Source organism: Oncorhynchus clarkii, chromosome 15 (assembly GCF_045791955.1).
Source record: "Oncorhynchus clarkii lewisi isolate Uvic-CL-2024 chromosome 15, UVic_Ocla_1.0, whole genome shotgun sequence".
Taxonomy (NCBI): Eukaryota; Metazoa; Chordata; class Actinopteri; order Salmoniformes; family Salmonidae; genus Oncorhynchus; species Oncorhynchus clarkii.
Window position 1 is genome coordinate 5031609 of NC_092161.1, and position 14310 is coordinate 5045918.

The 14310-nt window shown below is 40.4% G+C and overlaps 1 protein-coding gene across 1 annotated transcript in view; it reads right to left on the minus strand.

The window, feature by feature from the left end:
* Nucleotides 1-240: 240 nt before the first annotated feature.
* Nucleotides 241-14310, minus strand: part of LOC139366872 (cysteine-rich secretory protein LCCL domain-containing 1-like) — a 54267-nt gene continuing 40197 nt past the window's right edge. The window contains exons 9-14 of the mRNA XM_071104572.1: nucleotides 13232-13362; nucleotides 12331-12374; nucleotides 12156-12228; nucleotides 9544-9619; nucleotides 7987-8120; nucleotides 241-2896 (exon numbers count right to left, since the gene is read on the minus strand). Coding sequence (XP_070960673.1) covers nucleotides 2845-2896; nucleotides 7987-8120; nucleotides 9544-9619; nucleotides 12156-12228; nucleotides 12331-12374; nucleotides 13232-13362 — 510 coding nt within the window. The 3' untranslated portion in view covers nucleotides 241-2844. The remainder of the gene's footprint in view (nucleotides 2897-7986; nucleotides 8121-9543; nucleotides 9620-12155; nucleotides 12229-12330; nucleotides 12375-13231; nucleotides 13363-14310) is intronic.

Below are 14310 nucleotides of genomic sequence, written 5' to 3' on the forward strand. Positions count from 1 at the left end.
GTTTGATCATCTTCTTGATATGCCACACTTTTCAGGTGAAGGGATTATTATTTGAACAATTTGAGAGAAATAAAACTTTGTGACTAGGTAACATTTCTGAGATCTTTTATTTCAGCTCATGAAACATTGAAACCGTTGCATTTATATTTTTTGTTCAATTGTACGTGATATAATCTTGCTATGTCACGTCATTGGGCAAAAAAAACAGAGCCCTAGCCATAACAAAACCGTAAACACAACATCTCTATGAAGTACTCTCTATGAAGTACTCTCTATGAAGTACTCTCTATGAAGTACTCTCTATGAAGTACTCTCTGAATATTACTGCATATTAAAAACATACCTTGGCTTACTCCTTGATACCACTGGTAGAAAAACAGCATGTTTAAAAAAAGGTAAACACAAAACCCCCACAAAAAGATAAAGTCCTTTTCCACAGCACCGATAATAACACGGGCCAGACAGAAGTAGGTCCAATCTGACATACTATTATTTACATGACGGTATAAGATGATGATATTCCTTTAAGTGCTAAATTGTATATTGTATATTGTTATATTCTGTTGTTGTAATATTGGATATCAGTTCAGTTCTACAGGCAAGACGATAATAACAAAACCAACAACACCACATAGACATATATATATATATATACACACACATACACAGTACTAAACGTTTGGACACACTTACTCATTCAAGGGTTTTTCTTCGTGTGTTACTATATTCTACATTGTAGAAAACTAGTGAAGACAGTAAGCAACAAAAAAGTGTTAAACAAATCCAAATATATTTTATATGAGGTTCTTCAATGTAGCCACCCTTTACCTTGATGACTGCTTTGCACACTCTTGGCCTTCTCTCAACCAGCTTCATGAGGTAGTCACCTGGAATGCATTTCAATTAACAGGTGTGCCTTGTTAAAAGTTAATTTGTGGAATTTCTTTCCTTCTTAATGCGTTTGAGACAATCAGTTGTGTTGTGACAAGGTAGGGCTGGTATACAGAAGATAGTTTTATTTGGTAAAAACACAAATATACATCATGACAAGAACAGCTCAAATAGGCGAAGAGAAACGACAGTCTATCATTACTGTAAGACATGAAGGTCAGTCAATAAGGAACATTTCAAGAACTTTTAAAGTTAATTTAAGTGCAGTCGCAAAAACCCTCAGACGCTATGATGAAACTGGTTCTCATGAGAACCGCCAAAGGAAAGGAAGACCCAGAGTTACCTCTGCTGGAGAGGATATGTTCATTTGAGTTACCAGCCTCAGATTACACCCCAAATAAATGCTTCACAGAGTTCAAGTCACAAACACATCAACTGTTCAGAGACTGTGAATCAGGCCTTAATGGTTCAATTTCTGCAAAGAAACTACTATTAAAGTACACCATTAAAAATAAAAGACTTGCTTGGGCCAAAAAACACGAGCAATGGACATTAGACTGGTGGAAATCTGTCCTTTGGTCTGATGAGTCCCAATTTGAGATTTTTGGTTTCAACCGCCGTGTCTTTGAGAGGCAGAGTAGGTGAACGGATGCTCTCCGCATGTGTGGTTCCCACCGTGAAGCACGGAGGAGGAGGTGTGATGGTGCTTTGCTAGTGACACTGTCTGTGATATATTTAGAATTCAAGGCACACTTAACCAGTCTGGCTACCATAGCATTCTACAGCGATACGCCATCCCATCTGGGTTGTGCTTAGTGGGACTATCATTTGTTTTTCACCAGGACAATGACCCAGCACACCTCCAGGATGTGTAAGGGCTATTTGACCAGGAAGGAGAGTGATGGAGTGCTGCATCAGATGACCTGGCCTCCACAATCCCCCGACCTCAACCCAATTGAGATGGTTTGGGATGAGTTTGACTACAGAGTGAAGGAAAAGCAGCCAACAAATGCTCAGCATATGTGGGAACTTCAAGACTGTTGGAAAAGCATTTCAGGTGAAACTAGTTGAGATAATGTCAAGAGTGTGCAAAGCTGTCATCAAGGCAAAGGGTGGCTATTTGAAGAATCTAAAATATATATTATATATTATATTTTGAATTAGCTTAACACTTTTTTGGTTACTACATGATTCCATATGTGTTATGTCATAGTTTTGATGTCTTCACTATTATTCTACAATGTAGAAAACAGTACAAATAAAGAAATACCCTGGAATGAGTAGGTGTGTCCAGACTTTTGACTGGTACTGCACTTTACAGTTTAAAGTAATTCTAGCAATTACGTCAAATACATACAGTTTATAAAATGAACCAGATGACATTAAAACATTGAAACGGGACTGCACTGAGCACCAGCCTTGCTCTCTCCCATCTCTCTTCATTCAGCGCTGCCCGTACCTGTGATAAATGTCTATAGTTTCCGTGGAGACGTCCTCTGACGTTGCGGCTAGTGAAAAGGCCAGAAAAACGTTTCAGTCATTTTCAGCTTTTGACAGCAGAGATGAGTGTTCACGGCCCATTCAGCCAAACGGACAGCAGAGATGATTGATTCTGTGTTTGGTGAGAGAGGAGAGATGGAGCCCCTGACCTTCGGAACACGTAAAACTCAGTCAGAACACGGAACACTCAGTCGGAACAATCAGCCAGAATTTGGAACACTCATTCAGAACACGGAACACTCAGTCAGAACATGGAACAATCAGTCAGAACACAGAACACTCAGTCAGAACACGGAACAATCAGTCAGAACACAGAACACTCAGTCAGAACACAGAACACTCAGTCAGAACACGGAACACTCAGTCAGAACACGGAACACTCAGTCGGAAGACTCAGTCAGAACATGGAACACTCAGCCAGAACATGGAACACCCGGTCAGAACACGGAACATTCAGATCACAGCAAAAACCCGGAATGCCTTTCCTCCTGGTGGGTTCTGAAGACTGGTGGGGAGAGCGGAGGGGAGGGGGAGAGATGAGGGGTGAGAGGGAGAGGAGGAAAGGAGGAAGAGGGGGAGGAGGAGTGGACAGAAAACAGGAATCAGTTTCACTGCCTGTGAAATGCGTCAGAATCTCACCGTCCTGGATGTTCTACCCAGACAGACAGACAGATAGACAGACAGACAGCTGATAAACACAAACAAACACAGCTGACCAGACTGTTTTACAGAGAAACATCGATGTCAACCATGAACGCCATGAACGCGCGACACAAAGAAATACAAGTCTTTGCTGTTTCAACAAACTGATAGACTTAACTTCAAAACAGATAGACTTAACTTCACACCATCTTGAAAAAAGAAAGACACAGAGACGTGTAGCTTTTACACAAATAGAGAGACGACAGACTGACACAAATAGAGAGAGGACAGACTGACACAAATAGAGAGAGGACAGACTGACACAAATAGAGAGAGGACAGACTGAAACAAATAGAGAAACGACAGACTGACACAAATAGAGACACGACAGACTGACACAAATAGAGAAACGACAGACTGACACAAATAGAGAGATGACAGACTGACACAAATAGAGAGAGGACAGACTGACACAAATAGAGAGAGGACAGACTGACACAAATAGAGAGAGGACAGACTGACACAAATAGAGAAACGACAGACTGACACAAAAAGAGACACGACAGACTGAAACAAATAGAGAGATGACAGACTGACACAAATAGAGAGATGACAGACTGACACAAATAGAGACACGACAGACTGACACAAATAGAGAGATGACAGACTGACACAAATAGAGAGAGGACAGACTGACACAAATAGAGAGAGGACAAACTGACACAAATAGAGAGAGGACAGACTGACACAAATAGAGAGAGGACAGACTGACACAAATAGAGAGAGGACAGACTGACACAAATAGAGAGAGGACAGACTGACACAAATAGAGAAACGACAGACTGACACAAATAGAGAGAGGACAGACTGACACAAATAGAGACACGACAGACTGACACAAATAGAGAGATGACAGACTGACACAAATAGAGAGATGACAGACTGACACAAATAGGCATCCCACTAGGTTGACATGGACACACACAGAGAGAGAGAGATAGAGGAGGTGTGGCCTGACATGCTAGGAAAGACAGATAGATCTGAACCGGATCTTTAGCCCTGAAGAGATGTCGCTGCTAGGCTAGGTATCACTAATACAAAGCTATATACCACTACAACTAGACTATATAACACTAATACTAACCTATATACAGCTAATACTAGACTATACAACACTAATACTAGACTATACAACACTAATACTAGACTATACAACACTAATACTAGACTATATACCACTAATACTAGACTATATAACACTAATACTAAGCTATATACCACTAATACTAGACTATATAACACTAATACTAGACTATATACCACTAATACTAGACTATATACCACCAATATAAAGCTATATACCACTACAACTAGACTATATAACACTAATACTAACCTATATACCACTAATACTAGACTATACAACACTAATACTAGACTATACAACACTAATACTAGACTATACAACACTACTGCTAGGTTATATACCACTAATACTAGACTATATACCACTAATACAAAGCTATATACCACTACAACTAGGTTATATACCACTAATACTAGACTATATAACACTACTGCTAGGTTATATACCACTAATACTAGACTATATAACACTAATACAAAGCTATATACCACTACAACTAGACTATATAACACTAATACTAACCTATATACAGCTAATACTAGACTATACAACACTAATACTAGACTATACAACACTAATACTAGACTATACAACACTAATACTAGACTATATACCACTAATACTAGACTATATAACACTAATACTAAGCTATATACCACTAATACTAGACTATATAACACTAATACTAGGTTATATAACACTAATACTAGACTATACAACACTAATACTAGACTATATAACACTAATACTAGACTATATACCACTAATACTAGACTATATAACACTAATACAAAGCTATATACCACTACAACTAGACTATATAACACTAATACTAGACTATATACCACTAATACTAGACTATATAACACTAATACCAGGATATACAACACTAATACTAGATTATATACCACGAATACTATACTATATACCACTAATACTAGACTATATAACACTAATACTAGACTATATACCACTAACACTAGACTATATAACACTAATACTAGGTTATATAACACTAATAAATAGGTTATATAACACTAATACTAGACTATATAACACTAATTCTAGACTATATAACACTACTGCTAGGTTATATAACACTAATACTAGACTATATAACAGTAATACTAGACTATATAACAGTAATACTAGACTATATAACACTAATACTAGACTATATAACACTAATCCTAGACTATATAACACTAACACTAGACTATATAACAGTAATACTAGACTATATAACACTAATACTAGACTATACAACACTACTGCTAGGCTATATAACACTAATACTAGACTATATAACACTAATCCTAGACTATATAACACTAACACTAGACTATATAACAGTAATACTAGACTATATAACACTAATACTAGACTATATAACACTAATACTAGACTATATGCCACTAACACTAGACTATATACCACTAATACTAGACTATATAACACTAATACTAGACTATATAAGACTAACACTAGACTATATAACACTAATACTAGGACTATATACCACTAATAAATAGGTTAGATAACACTAATACCAGGCTAGATACCACTAATACTAGGCTGTGTAATACTAATGTTTATCTAGCTAAACCTGTATTTCTAATGTGCAAGCTGGCCTGCACAGAACTTCAGCACTTTTATTGTCCAGAAACTAGCACAGATTGAACTGCTCCTCTGTTTCCAGAGACTGGTAAAAGAGACTGTTAAAGAGACAGGTAAAGAGACTGGTAAAGAGACTGGTAAAGAGACAGGTAAAGAGACTGGCAAAGAGACTGGCAAAGAGACTGGTAAAGAGACAGGTAAATAGACTGGCAAAGAGACTGGCAAAGAGACTGGTAAAGAGACAGGTAAATAGACTGGCAAAGAGACTGGCAAAGAGACTGGTAAAGAGACAGGTAAAGAGACAGGTAAAGAGACTGGTAAAGAGACTGGTAAAGAGACAGGTAAATAGACTGGCAAAGAGACTGGCAAAGAGACTGGTAAAGAGACAGGTAAAGAGACAGGTAAAGAGACTGGTAAAGAGACTTGTAAAGAGACAGGTAAAGAGACAGGCAAAGAGACTGGTAAAGAGACAGGTAAAGAGACAGGCAAAGAGACTGGTAAAGAGACAGGTAAAGAGACAGGTAAAGAGACTGTTAAAGAGACAGGCAAAGAGACTGGTAAAGAGACAGGTAAAGAGACAGGTAAAGAGACTGGTAAAGAGACTGGTAAAGAGACAGGTAAAGAGACTGGTAAAGAGACAGGTAAAGAGACAGGCAAAGAGACTGGTAAAGAGACAGTTAAAGAGACAGGCAAAGAGACTGGTAAAGAGACAGGTAAAGAGACAGGTAAAGAGACAGGTAAAGAGACAGGTAAAGAGACACGTAAAGAGACTGGTAAAGAGACAGGTAAAGAGACAGGCAAAGAGACTGGTAAAGAGACAGGTAAAGAGACAGGTAAAGAGACAGGTAAAGAGACTGGTAAAGAGACAGGTAAAGAGACAGGCAAAGAGACTGGTAAAGAGACAGGTAAAGAGACAGGTAAAGAGACAGGTAAAGAGACAGGCAAAGAGACAGGTAAAGAGACAGGTAAAGAGACAGGTAAATAGACTGGCAAAGAGACTGGCAAAGAGACTGGTAAAGAGACAGGTAAATAGACTGGCAAAGAGACTGGCAAAGAGACTGGTAAAGAGACAGGTAAAGAGACAGGTAAAGAGACTGGTAAAGAGACTGGTAAAGAGACAGGTAAATAGACTGGCAAAGAGACTGGCAAAGAGACTGGTAAAGAGACAGGTAAAGAGACAGGTAAAGAGACTGGTAAAGAGACTTGTAAAGAGACAGGTAAAGAGACAGGCAAAGAGACTGGTAAAGAGACAGGTAAAGAGACAGGCAAAGAGACTGGTAAAGAGACAGGTAAAGAGACAGGTAAAGAGACTGTTAAAGAGACAGGCAAAGAGACTGGTAAAGAGACAGGTAAAGAGACAGGTAAAGAGACTGGTAAAGAGACTGGTAAAGAGACAGGTAAAGAGACTGGTAAAGAGACAGGTAAAGAGACAGGCAAAGAGACTGGTAAAGAGACAGTTAAAGAGACAGGCAAAGAGACTGGTAAAGAGACAGGTAAAGAGACAGGTAAAGAGACAGGTAAAGAGACAGGTAAAGAGACACGTAAAGAGACTGGTAAAGAGACAGGTAAAGAGACAGGCAAAGAGACTGGTAAAGAGACAGGTAAAGAGACAGGTAAAGAGACAGGTAAAGAGACTGGTAAAGAGACAGGTAAAGAGACAGGCAAAGAGACAGGTAAAGAGACAGGTAAAGAGACAGGTAAAACAGAAGTAGTACGTACTGCATAGCTCTGGCTCAACTATTCCCTTCCTGATACAGTCAGACTGACAGTCAGACAGACTCTCCAATTCTAGCCCATCTACTTTGTGATCACACTTTATCTTATACTGTGATAACATGTTATCGTTACATTTCCGACCTTCATTAAAATCACATTTCCTTATTTTCAGTCAGGCAATAGTCTCTCTCTCTCTCTCTCTCTCTCTCTCTCTCTCTCTCTCTCTCTCTCTCTCTCTCTCTCTCTCTCTCTCTCTCTCTCTCTCGGGCCTTACAGTACTGTATATGGTTATGTTCCAAATGGCATCATATAACAGCATTATGGGCCCTGGTCAAAAGTAGTGCACTATGTAGGAAATCGGGCCTCATTTAAGATGCACGCTTTAACCTGTGCTGGTGTGTGCTAGACACCAGGCGTGAGATGAATGACCACAGGGTGGGATAAGCTCCACACAGCCGTGGGTTGGTCCATACCTCTCGGAAGTAATGCCGTTTTGGTACGAGGCAATGTACTGTTTCCGCTTGTCTACCGGCATCACGTCGATGTAGCCACCCACATTGTTCTGAAGCACCCCAGCGTGAACCGCCACCCGGCATATACTGGATTTCTGTAGAGAGAGAGAGAGAGAGAGAGAGAGAGGGAGGGATGGAGAGAGAGAGAGAGAGAGAGAGAGAGAGAGAGATAGCGAGAGAGAGAGAGAGAGGGAGGGAGACGAAAAAAGATGGTTAGAGAGTTGGGCTGGTGAATAACCGATCGAGAGACCGCCGTGAAAAATTACAGAATTAGTCATGCTGTCCAATTTTCTACTTCTTAAAGAATTGTCTCTTGTTAAATACTAATGTTTTTTTTCTAACCTGACTTATTCATTAAAAATAAGAATTTGTTCTGACTTGCCTAGTTAAATAAAGGTGAAATTAAAATGAATACAAATTGGTGTGACTTATTCGTAAGACTAGGCGTATAGCTAAGATCCGTTTAGGTGCGACCGCAAGCACGTGAGACATCCCGTGGGTTCACAATCTGCAGGAAGTCAGCTGTGTGGAACCTTGCAGGAAGGAGGAGCACATTATGGTGTGAACTGTGACAGAACGCAGTTATACGGTTGAGCCCTCGTACTGTGACACAATTATGATTTGTTGGGCCTTAACCATCTTCAACGGTGAATGGTTCACTGCTCCATTTGTGCTAATCTTATAATAAAGTTGTTGTTTGAAGAATCTGCAGTCTCTCTCTTTAGATTTTCTGCCACAAGAGAGAAATACGTAAGAGATAAGCGAAAGAGAGGGAGAGAGAAAGGAAGAGAGAAGAGGAAGAGGGAGAGAGGGAAGAGGGAGAGAAGAGAGAGAGGAAGAGGGAGAGAAGAGGGAGAGGAAGAGGGAGAGAAGAGGGAGAGGAAGAGGGAGAGAAGAGAGAGAGGAAGAGGGAGAGGGAAGAGGGAGAGAAGAGAGAGAGGAAGAGGGAGAGAGAATGGGAAGAGAGGTTGAGATATAAAGATGTGGGACAGACAGAGAGGCTGAGAGCGAGAAAGAGGGACAAGAGAGACCAAAGAGAGAGGGAGAGAAGTAAGAAACGAAGAGAGAGAGAGCGCAAGAGAGAGAGAACACTGTGAGGAACCTCTGTAGTCAAGACTGAATCAGACACTCTACAACAGCCCTGTGATCTGAGGTATGACATCATGACACATCAGGGATTCTAACACACCAGATTCTCCACTGACCTGAGATTTGACATCATGACACATCAGGGATTCTAAGAACACACCAGATTCTCCACTGACCTGAGATTTGACATCATGACACATCAGGGATTCTAAGAACACACCAGATTCTCCACTGACCTGAGATTTGACATCATGACACATCAGGGATTCTAAGAACACACCAGATTCTCCACTGACCTGAGATTTGACATCATGACACATCAGGGATTCTAAGAACATACCAGATTCTCCACTGACCTGAGATTTGACATCATGAAACATCAGGGATTCTAAGAACGCACCAGATTTGCCTCTGAGCTGAGTCACTTACATCTGAATAGATTCCGGTTCCGATGACCCGTGATATGTTAGGGTTCTCCTCCATGCAGTTCCGGGGGCAATATAACCTGAAAACAGACAGGATCAGTGTAGCTTTATGTTTAAACAAATTGTATTTACTCTATAAAGGGGTAGTGTTGTGAGATGGAGGAGGGTAGATGAAAGAGATAGAGAGTCAGAGAGAGACCATGCCCACAACCTATTTAGATCTACGTAGATCAGACCTTAGAAATAAATAAGGAAATTATCTCAACAGATAAGAATGTCTTCCTGTGTGTTACCTACTGTATATCCCCCCAATATAATCCACATACTTTAACGAAGACATCTTCTCCATGCTAGAAGGGGAGATCAACCATTTCCAGGCCCAGGGACAGGTACTATTCTATAGGTCCTAAACACCAAAACTGGACAAAACCTGACACTCAGCGCACAGGGGGACAAACACCTGCCTGGAGGTGACAGCATTCCCTTCCCAAATATGCCCTCCTAGAAACAACTATGACAACACAACCAACAAAAACGGGTCACAACTCCTGCAGCTCTGTCTTACACTGTGTCTATACATAGTCAATGGTAGGATCCGAGGGGACTCCTATGGTTGGTACACTTAGCTCATCTCTTGGTAGTAGTACTGTAGACTACTTTATCACTGACCCCAACCCAGAGTCTCTCAGAGCGTTCACAGTCAGCCAACTGACACGCCTGTCAGACTGAAGAGCTATCTATGCAAAACCTTTTTGGCCATTTAACAAAGAACAAAGATCAAAAGATGATAATTTACAACAAAAAAAGAGTCAGTTATTAAAGACTACCAGAGAGTTATCAATGCAAAATGGAGATGTCTGTAAAAACCATATCTCCAACCTTTTCGGCCCTTTAAGAACCAAGACAAGAAACTTATACATGATCATTTACAAATCTTAGAATCAGCTATTAAAGACTATCAGAACCCACTGGATTCTCCAATTACATTGGATGAGGTACAGGACAAAATTCAAACCCTCCAACCCCAAAAGGCCTGTGGTGTTGATGGTATACTAAACAAAATTCTAAAATATACAGGCCACAAATTCAAATGGTCTATTTTTAAACACTTTAACATAATCCTTAGCTCTGGGATCTTCCCCAATATTTGGAACCAAGGTCTGGTCTCCCACAATCCACAAATATAATCCCAATCTGTGTCAACAGCAATCTCTGAAAATCCTCTTCAGCATCATCAACAGCAGACGGCAACATTTCCTCAGTGAAAAAAATGTCCTGAGCAAATACTGTAAAGCAGACCACGTATACACCCTGCACACCCATACTGACAAACAAACAAACCAAAACAAACCAAAAGCCTTCTCATGCTTTGTTCATTTCTAATAAGTTTTTTGACTCAATTTGGCACGGGAGTCCGCTATACATATTAAAGGAAAGCATAAATGATATTATAAAAATCAATGTACATGTGAGACAGACTTAAGCTCCACAGCTCTTCAAGATAAAAAATCTATGAATTGGCGAAGGCACTAGAACAATCTGCAGCACCCGGCCTCACCCTACTGGACTCGGAAATCAAAATGTATACTGTATGCTGATGATCTGGTGCTTTAAAACTCGACATCCCTATTAGGATCTGGCAAAATAAATATGTCAATAACTTATAGAACCAATTGCTCTCTATGGTTGTGAGGTCTGGAGTCCATTGCTCTCTATGGTTGTGAGGTCTGGAGTCCAATGCTCTCTATGGTTGTGAGGTCTGGAGTCCATTGCTCTCTATGGTTGTGAGGTCTGGAGTCCATTGCTCTCTATGGTTGTGAGGTCTGGAGTCCATTGCTCTCTATGGTTGTGAGGTCTGGAGTCCATTGCTCTCTATGGTTGTGAGGTCTGGAGTCCATTGCTCTCTATGGTTGTGAGGTCTGGAGTCCAATGCTCTCTATGGTTGTGAGGTCTGGAGTCCATTGCTCTCTATGGTTGTGAGGTCTGGAGTCCAATGCTCTCTATGGTTGTGAGGTCTGGAGTCCAATGATCTCTATGGTTGTGAGGTCTGGAGTCCATTGCTCTTTATGGTTGTGAGGTCAGGAGTCCATTGCTCTCTATGGTTGTGAGGTCTGGAGTCCACTGCTCTCTATGGTTGTGAGGTCTGGAGTCCATTGCTCTCTGTGGTTGTGAGGTCTGGAGTCCATTGCTCTCTATGGTTGTGAGGTCTGGAGTCCATTGCTCTCTATGGTTGTGAGGTCTGGAGTCCATTGCTCTCTATGGTTGTGAGGTCTGGAGTCCACTCATTAACCAATAATTCACAGGAATTCACAAAACTGTACTTGTAATGCTTGTAATGCTTGTAATGCTCGTCTTCTTCGTCTGAGGAGGAGTAGGAGAGATCGGACCAATGCGCAGTGTGGTAAGTGTTCATCATATATTTATTAAACCGAGAACACTAAAAAAAATAGCACACAGAGCACAAGCAACATTGTAAATACCACCAATACTTATGTGTTTATTTCACTTGCTTTGGCTTAGTAAACACATTTCCCATGCCAGTAAAGCCCCTTTGAATTCAATTGACAGACAGAGTGAGAGGGAGAGCGAGAGAGAGAGAGTGTGTCATGATCGTACCTTGGGCAGTGCTTTACAAGCTTTTGATATGAACACATCTGAGCCACCGTGGTCTCACAGGTGATAGCTTTCACTGGAAGGCAGGAAGGAGGCTGATATCAGGCCCAAGGAGATCTCAACAGGACTTGAATGCAATCTAATTCAGTTAATTCCATAGTTGTTGTACTGTACTGACCTGCTACTTTGGAGATGATAAAAGAGTTGGCACTCTGATACTTCCTGTAAATGTAAAAAAAAACACACATTCTTATGATTCCAAAATTCTGCTAACTTTCCCAATATTCCTATGTTTTCCAGAAATCCTGGTTGGAAGTTTCCCAGAATCAGAAGGAAATAAGCATGAAATTCGTAATTCTCCACCCAGGTTCTCTGTAAAACGCCACCAGAGTTTTGCATCCCTGCACATTGTTATTCCTCTGTTCACTCTTTCTCCAAACAGGAAGTCCCATTTAGATAAATCTAAAATCTTTTCAACAGAGAGCGGAAATACTCCAAATGATATGAAGGGTTATCCAGACCCTATTTCCTAGAGTAAAAAAGCATCGAGCCAAAAGCTTAAGACCAGCCCTGAGTATCCCAAATATGTCCACTGACCTAAGAAGTTAATTGGTTTTTCAGGAAACCTTGGGAAATGACTGAAAGTTTGCAACCCTATTGGGAGCATGTAGAGTGTAACTTTCGTACTTAATTTTTCAGCACCTCTACAAACATGTTTGGGTGTTTGCCAGCTCACGCTTTTTACACATTTTATGACTCAGACATGGACATGTGTTACAAGGGAGGTTGGTGGCACCTTAAATGGGGAGGATGGGCTCGTAGTAATGGCTGGAACGGAATAAGTGTAACGGTATCAAACACATCAAAAATATGGTTTCCATTTGTTTGATTGCCATTCCATTGGCTCCGTTCCAGACAATATGTTTTGCCGTCCTCCCCTCAGCTGATGTGTAGCTTGAAATGCCTTCACCCGCCTCGCGCTTGTCGAATTGCTAGCTTTTTGTCAGTGGTTGTCAAAAGGGCAACGAGATATGTTGGGCAAAGAGATAGTGTTTGCAAGACAGATGACGCTTCCATACCCGAGAGACTGAATTCCATTCTTGTTGGACTTGATGAAGAAGTCCTTCCTGCCTTGTCTGGTGACGTCCAGCCATCCTCCATCCTTATCTACCACTCCAGAGTGGAGGCCAGCTCGGCAGATACTGGATTGCTGTAAAGTTAACACTGTAAAGTTAGTACAGTGTAAAGTTAACACTGTAAAGTGAGGTCAGAGTAAAGTTAACACTGTACAGTTAGTACAGTGTAAAGTTAACACTGTACAGTGAGTACAGTGTCAAGTTAACACTGTAAAGTTAGTACAGTGTAAAGCTTACACTGTAAAGTTAGAACAGTGTAAAGTGCTCAGTGTAAAGTTAGTACAGTGTAAAGTTAGGACAGTGTAAAGTGTACTGTGTAAAGTTAGTACCGTGTAAAGTTAACACTGTACATTTAGGACAGTGTAAAGTGCACAGTGTAAAGCTAGTACAGTGTAAAATTAGTACAGTGTAAAGTTAGGACATAGTAAAGTGTACAGTGTAAAGTTAGTACTGTGTAAAGTTAAATACTGCAAAGTTAGGGCAGTGTAAAGTGCACAGTGTAAAGTCAGCACAGTGTAAAGTCTTACAGTGTAAAGTTTGCACAGTGTAAAGTTCACAGTGTAAAGGTAGTACAGTGTGAAGTATATGGTGTAAAGTTAGCACAATGTAAAGTTAACACTGTAAAGTTAGTACCGTGTAAAGTTAACACTGTAAAGTTAGGACAGTGTAAAGTACACAGTGAAAAGTTAGTACAGTGTAAAGTATGTACAGTGCACAGTTAGTACAGTGTAAAGTTTACAGTGTAAATATAGTACAGTGTGAAGTGTATGGTGTAAAGTTAGTAGCGTGTAAAGTTAACACTGTAAAGTTAGGACAGTGTAAAGTTAGCACAGTGTAAAGTTAACACTGTAAAGTTAGTAACGTGTACAGTTAACACTGTAAAGTTAGGACAGTGTAAAGTGCACAGTGTAAAGTGCACAGTGTAAAGTTAGTACAGTGTACAGTTAGTACAGTGTAACGTTTACATTGTAAAGGTAGTACAGTGTGAAGTATATGGTGTAAAGTTAGTACAGTGTGAAGTA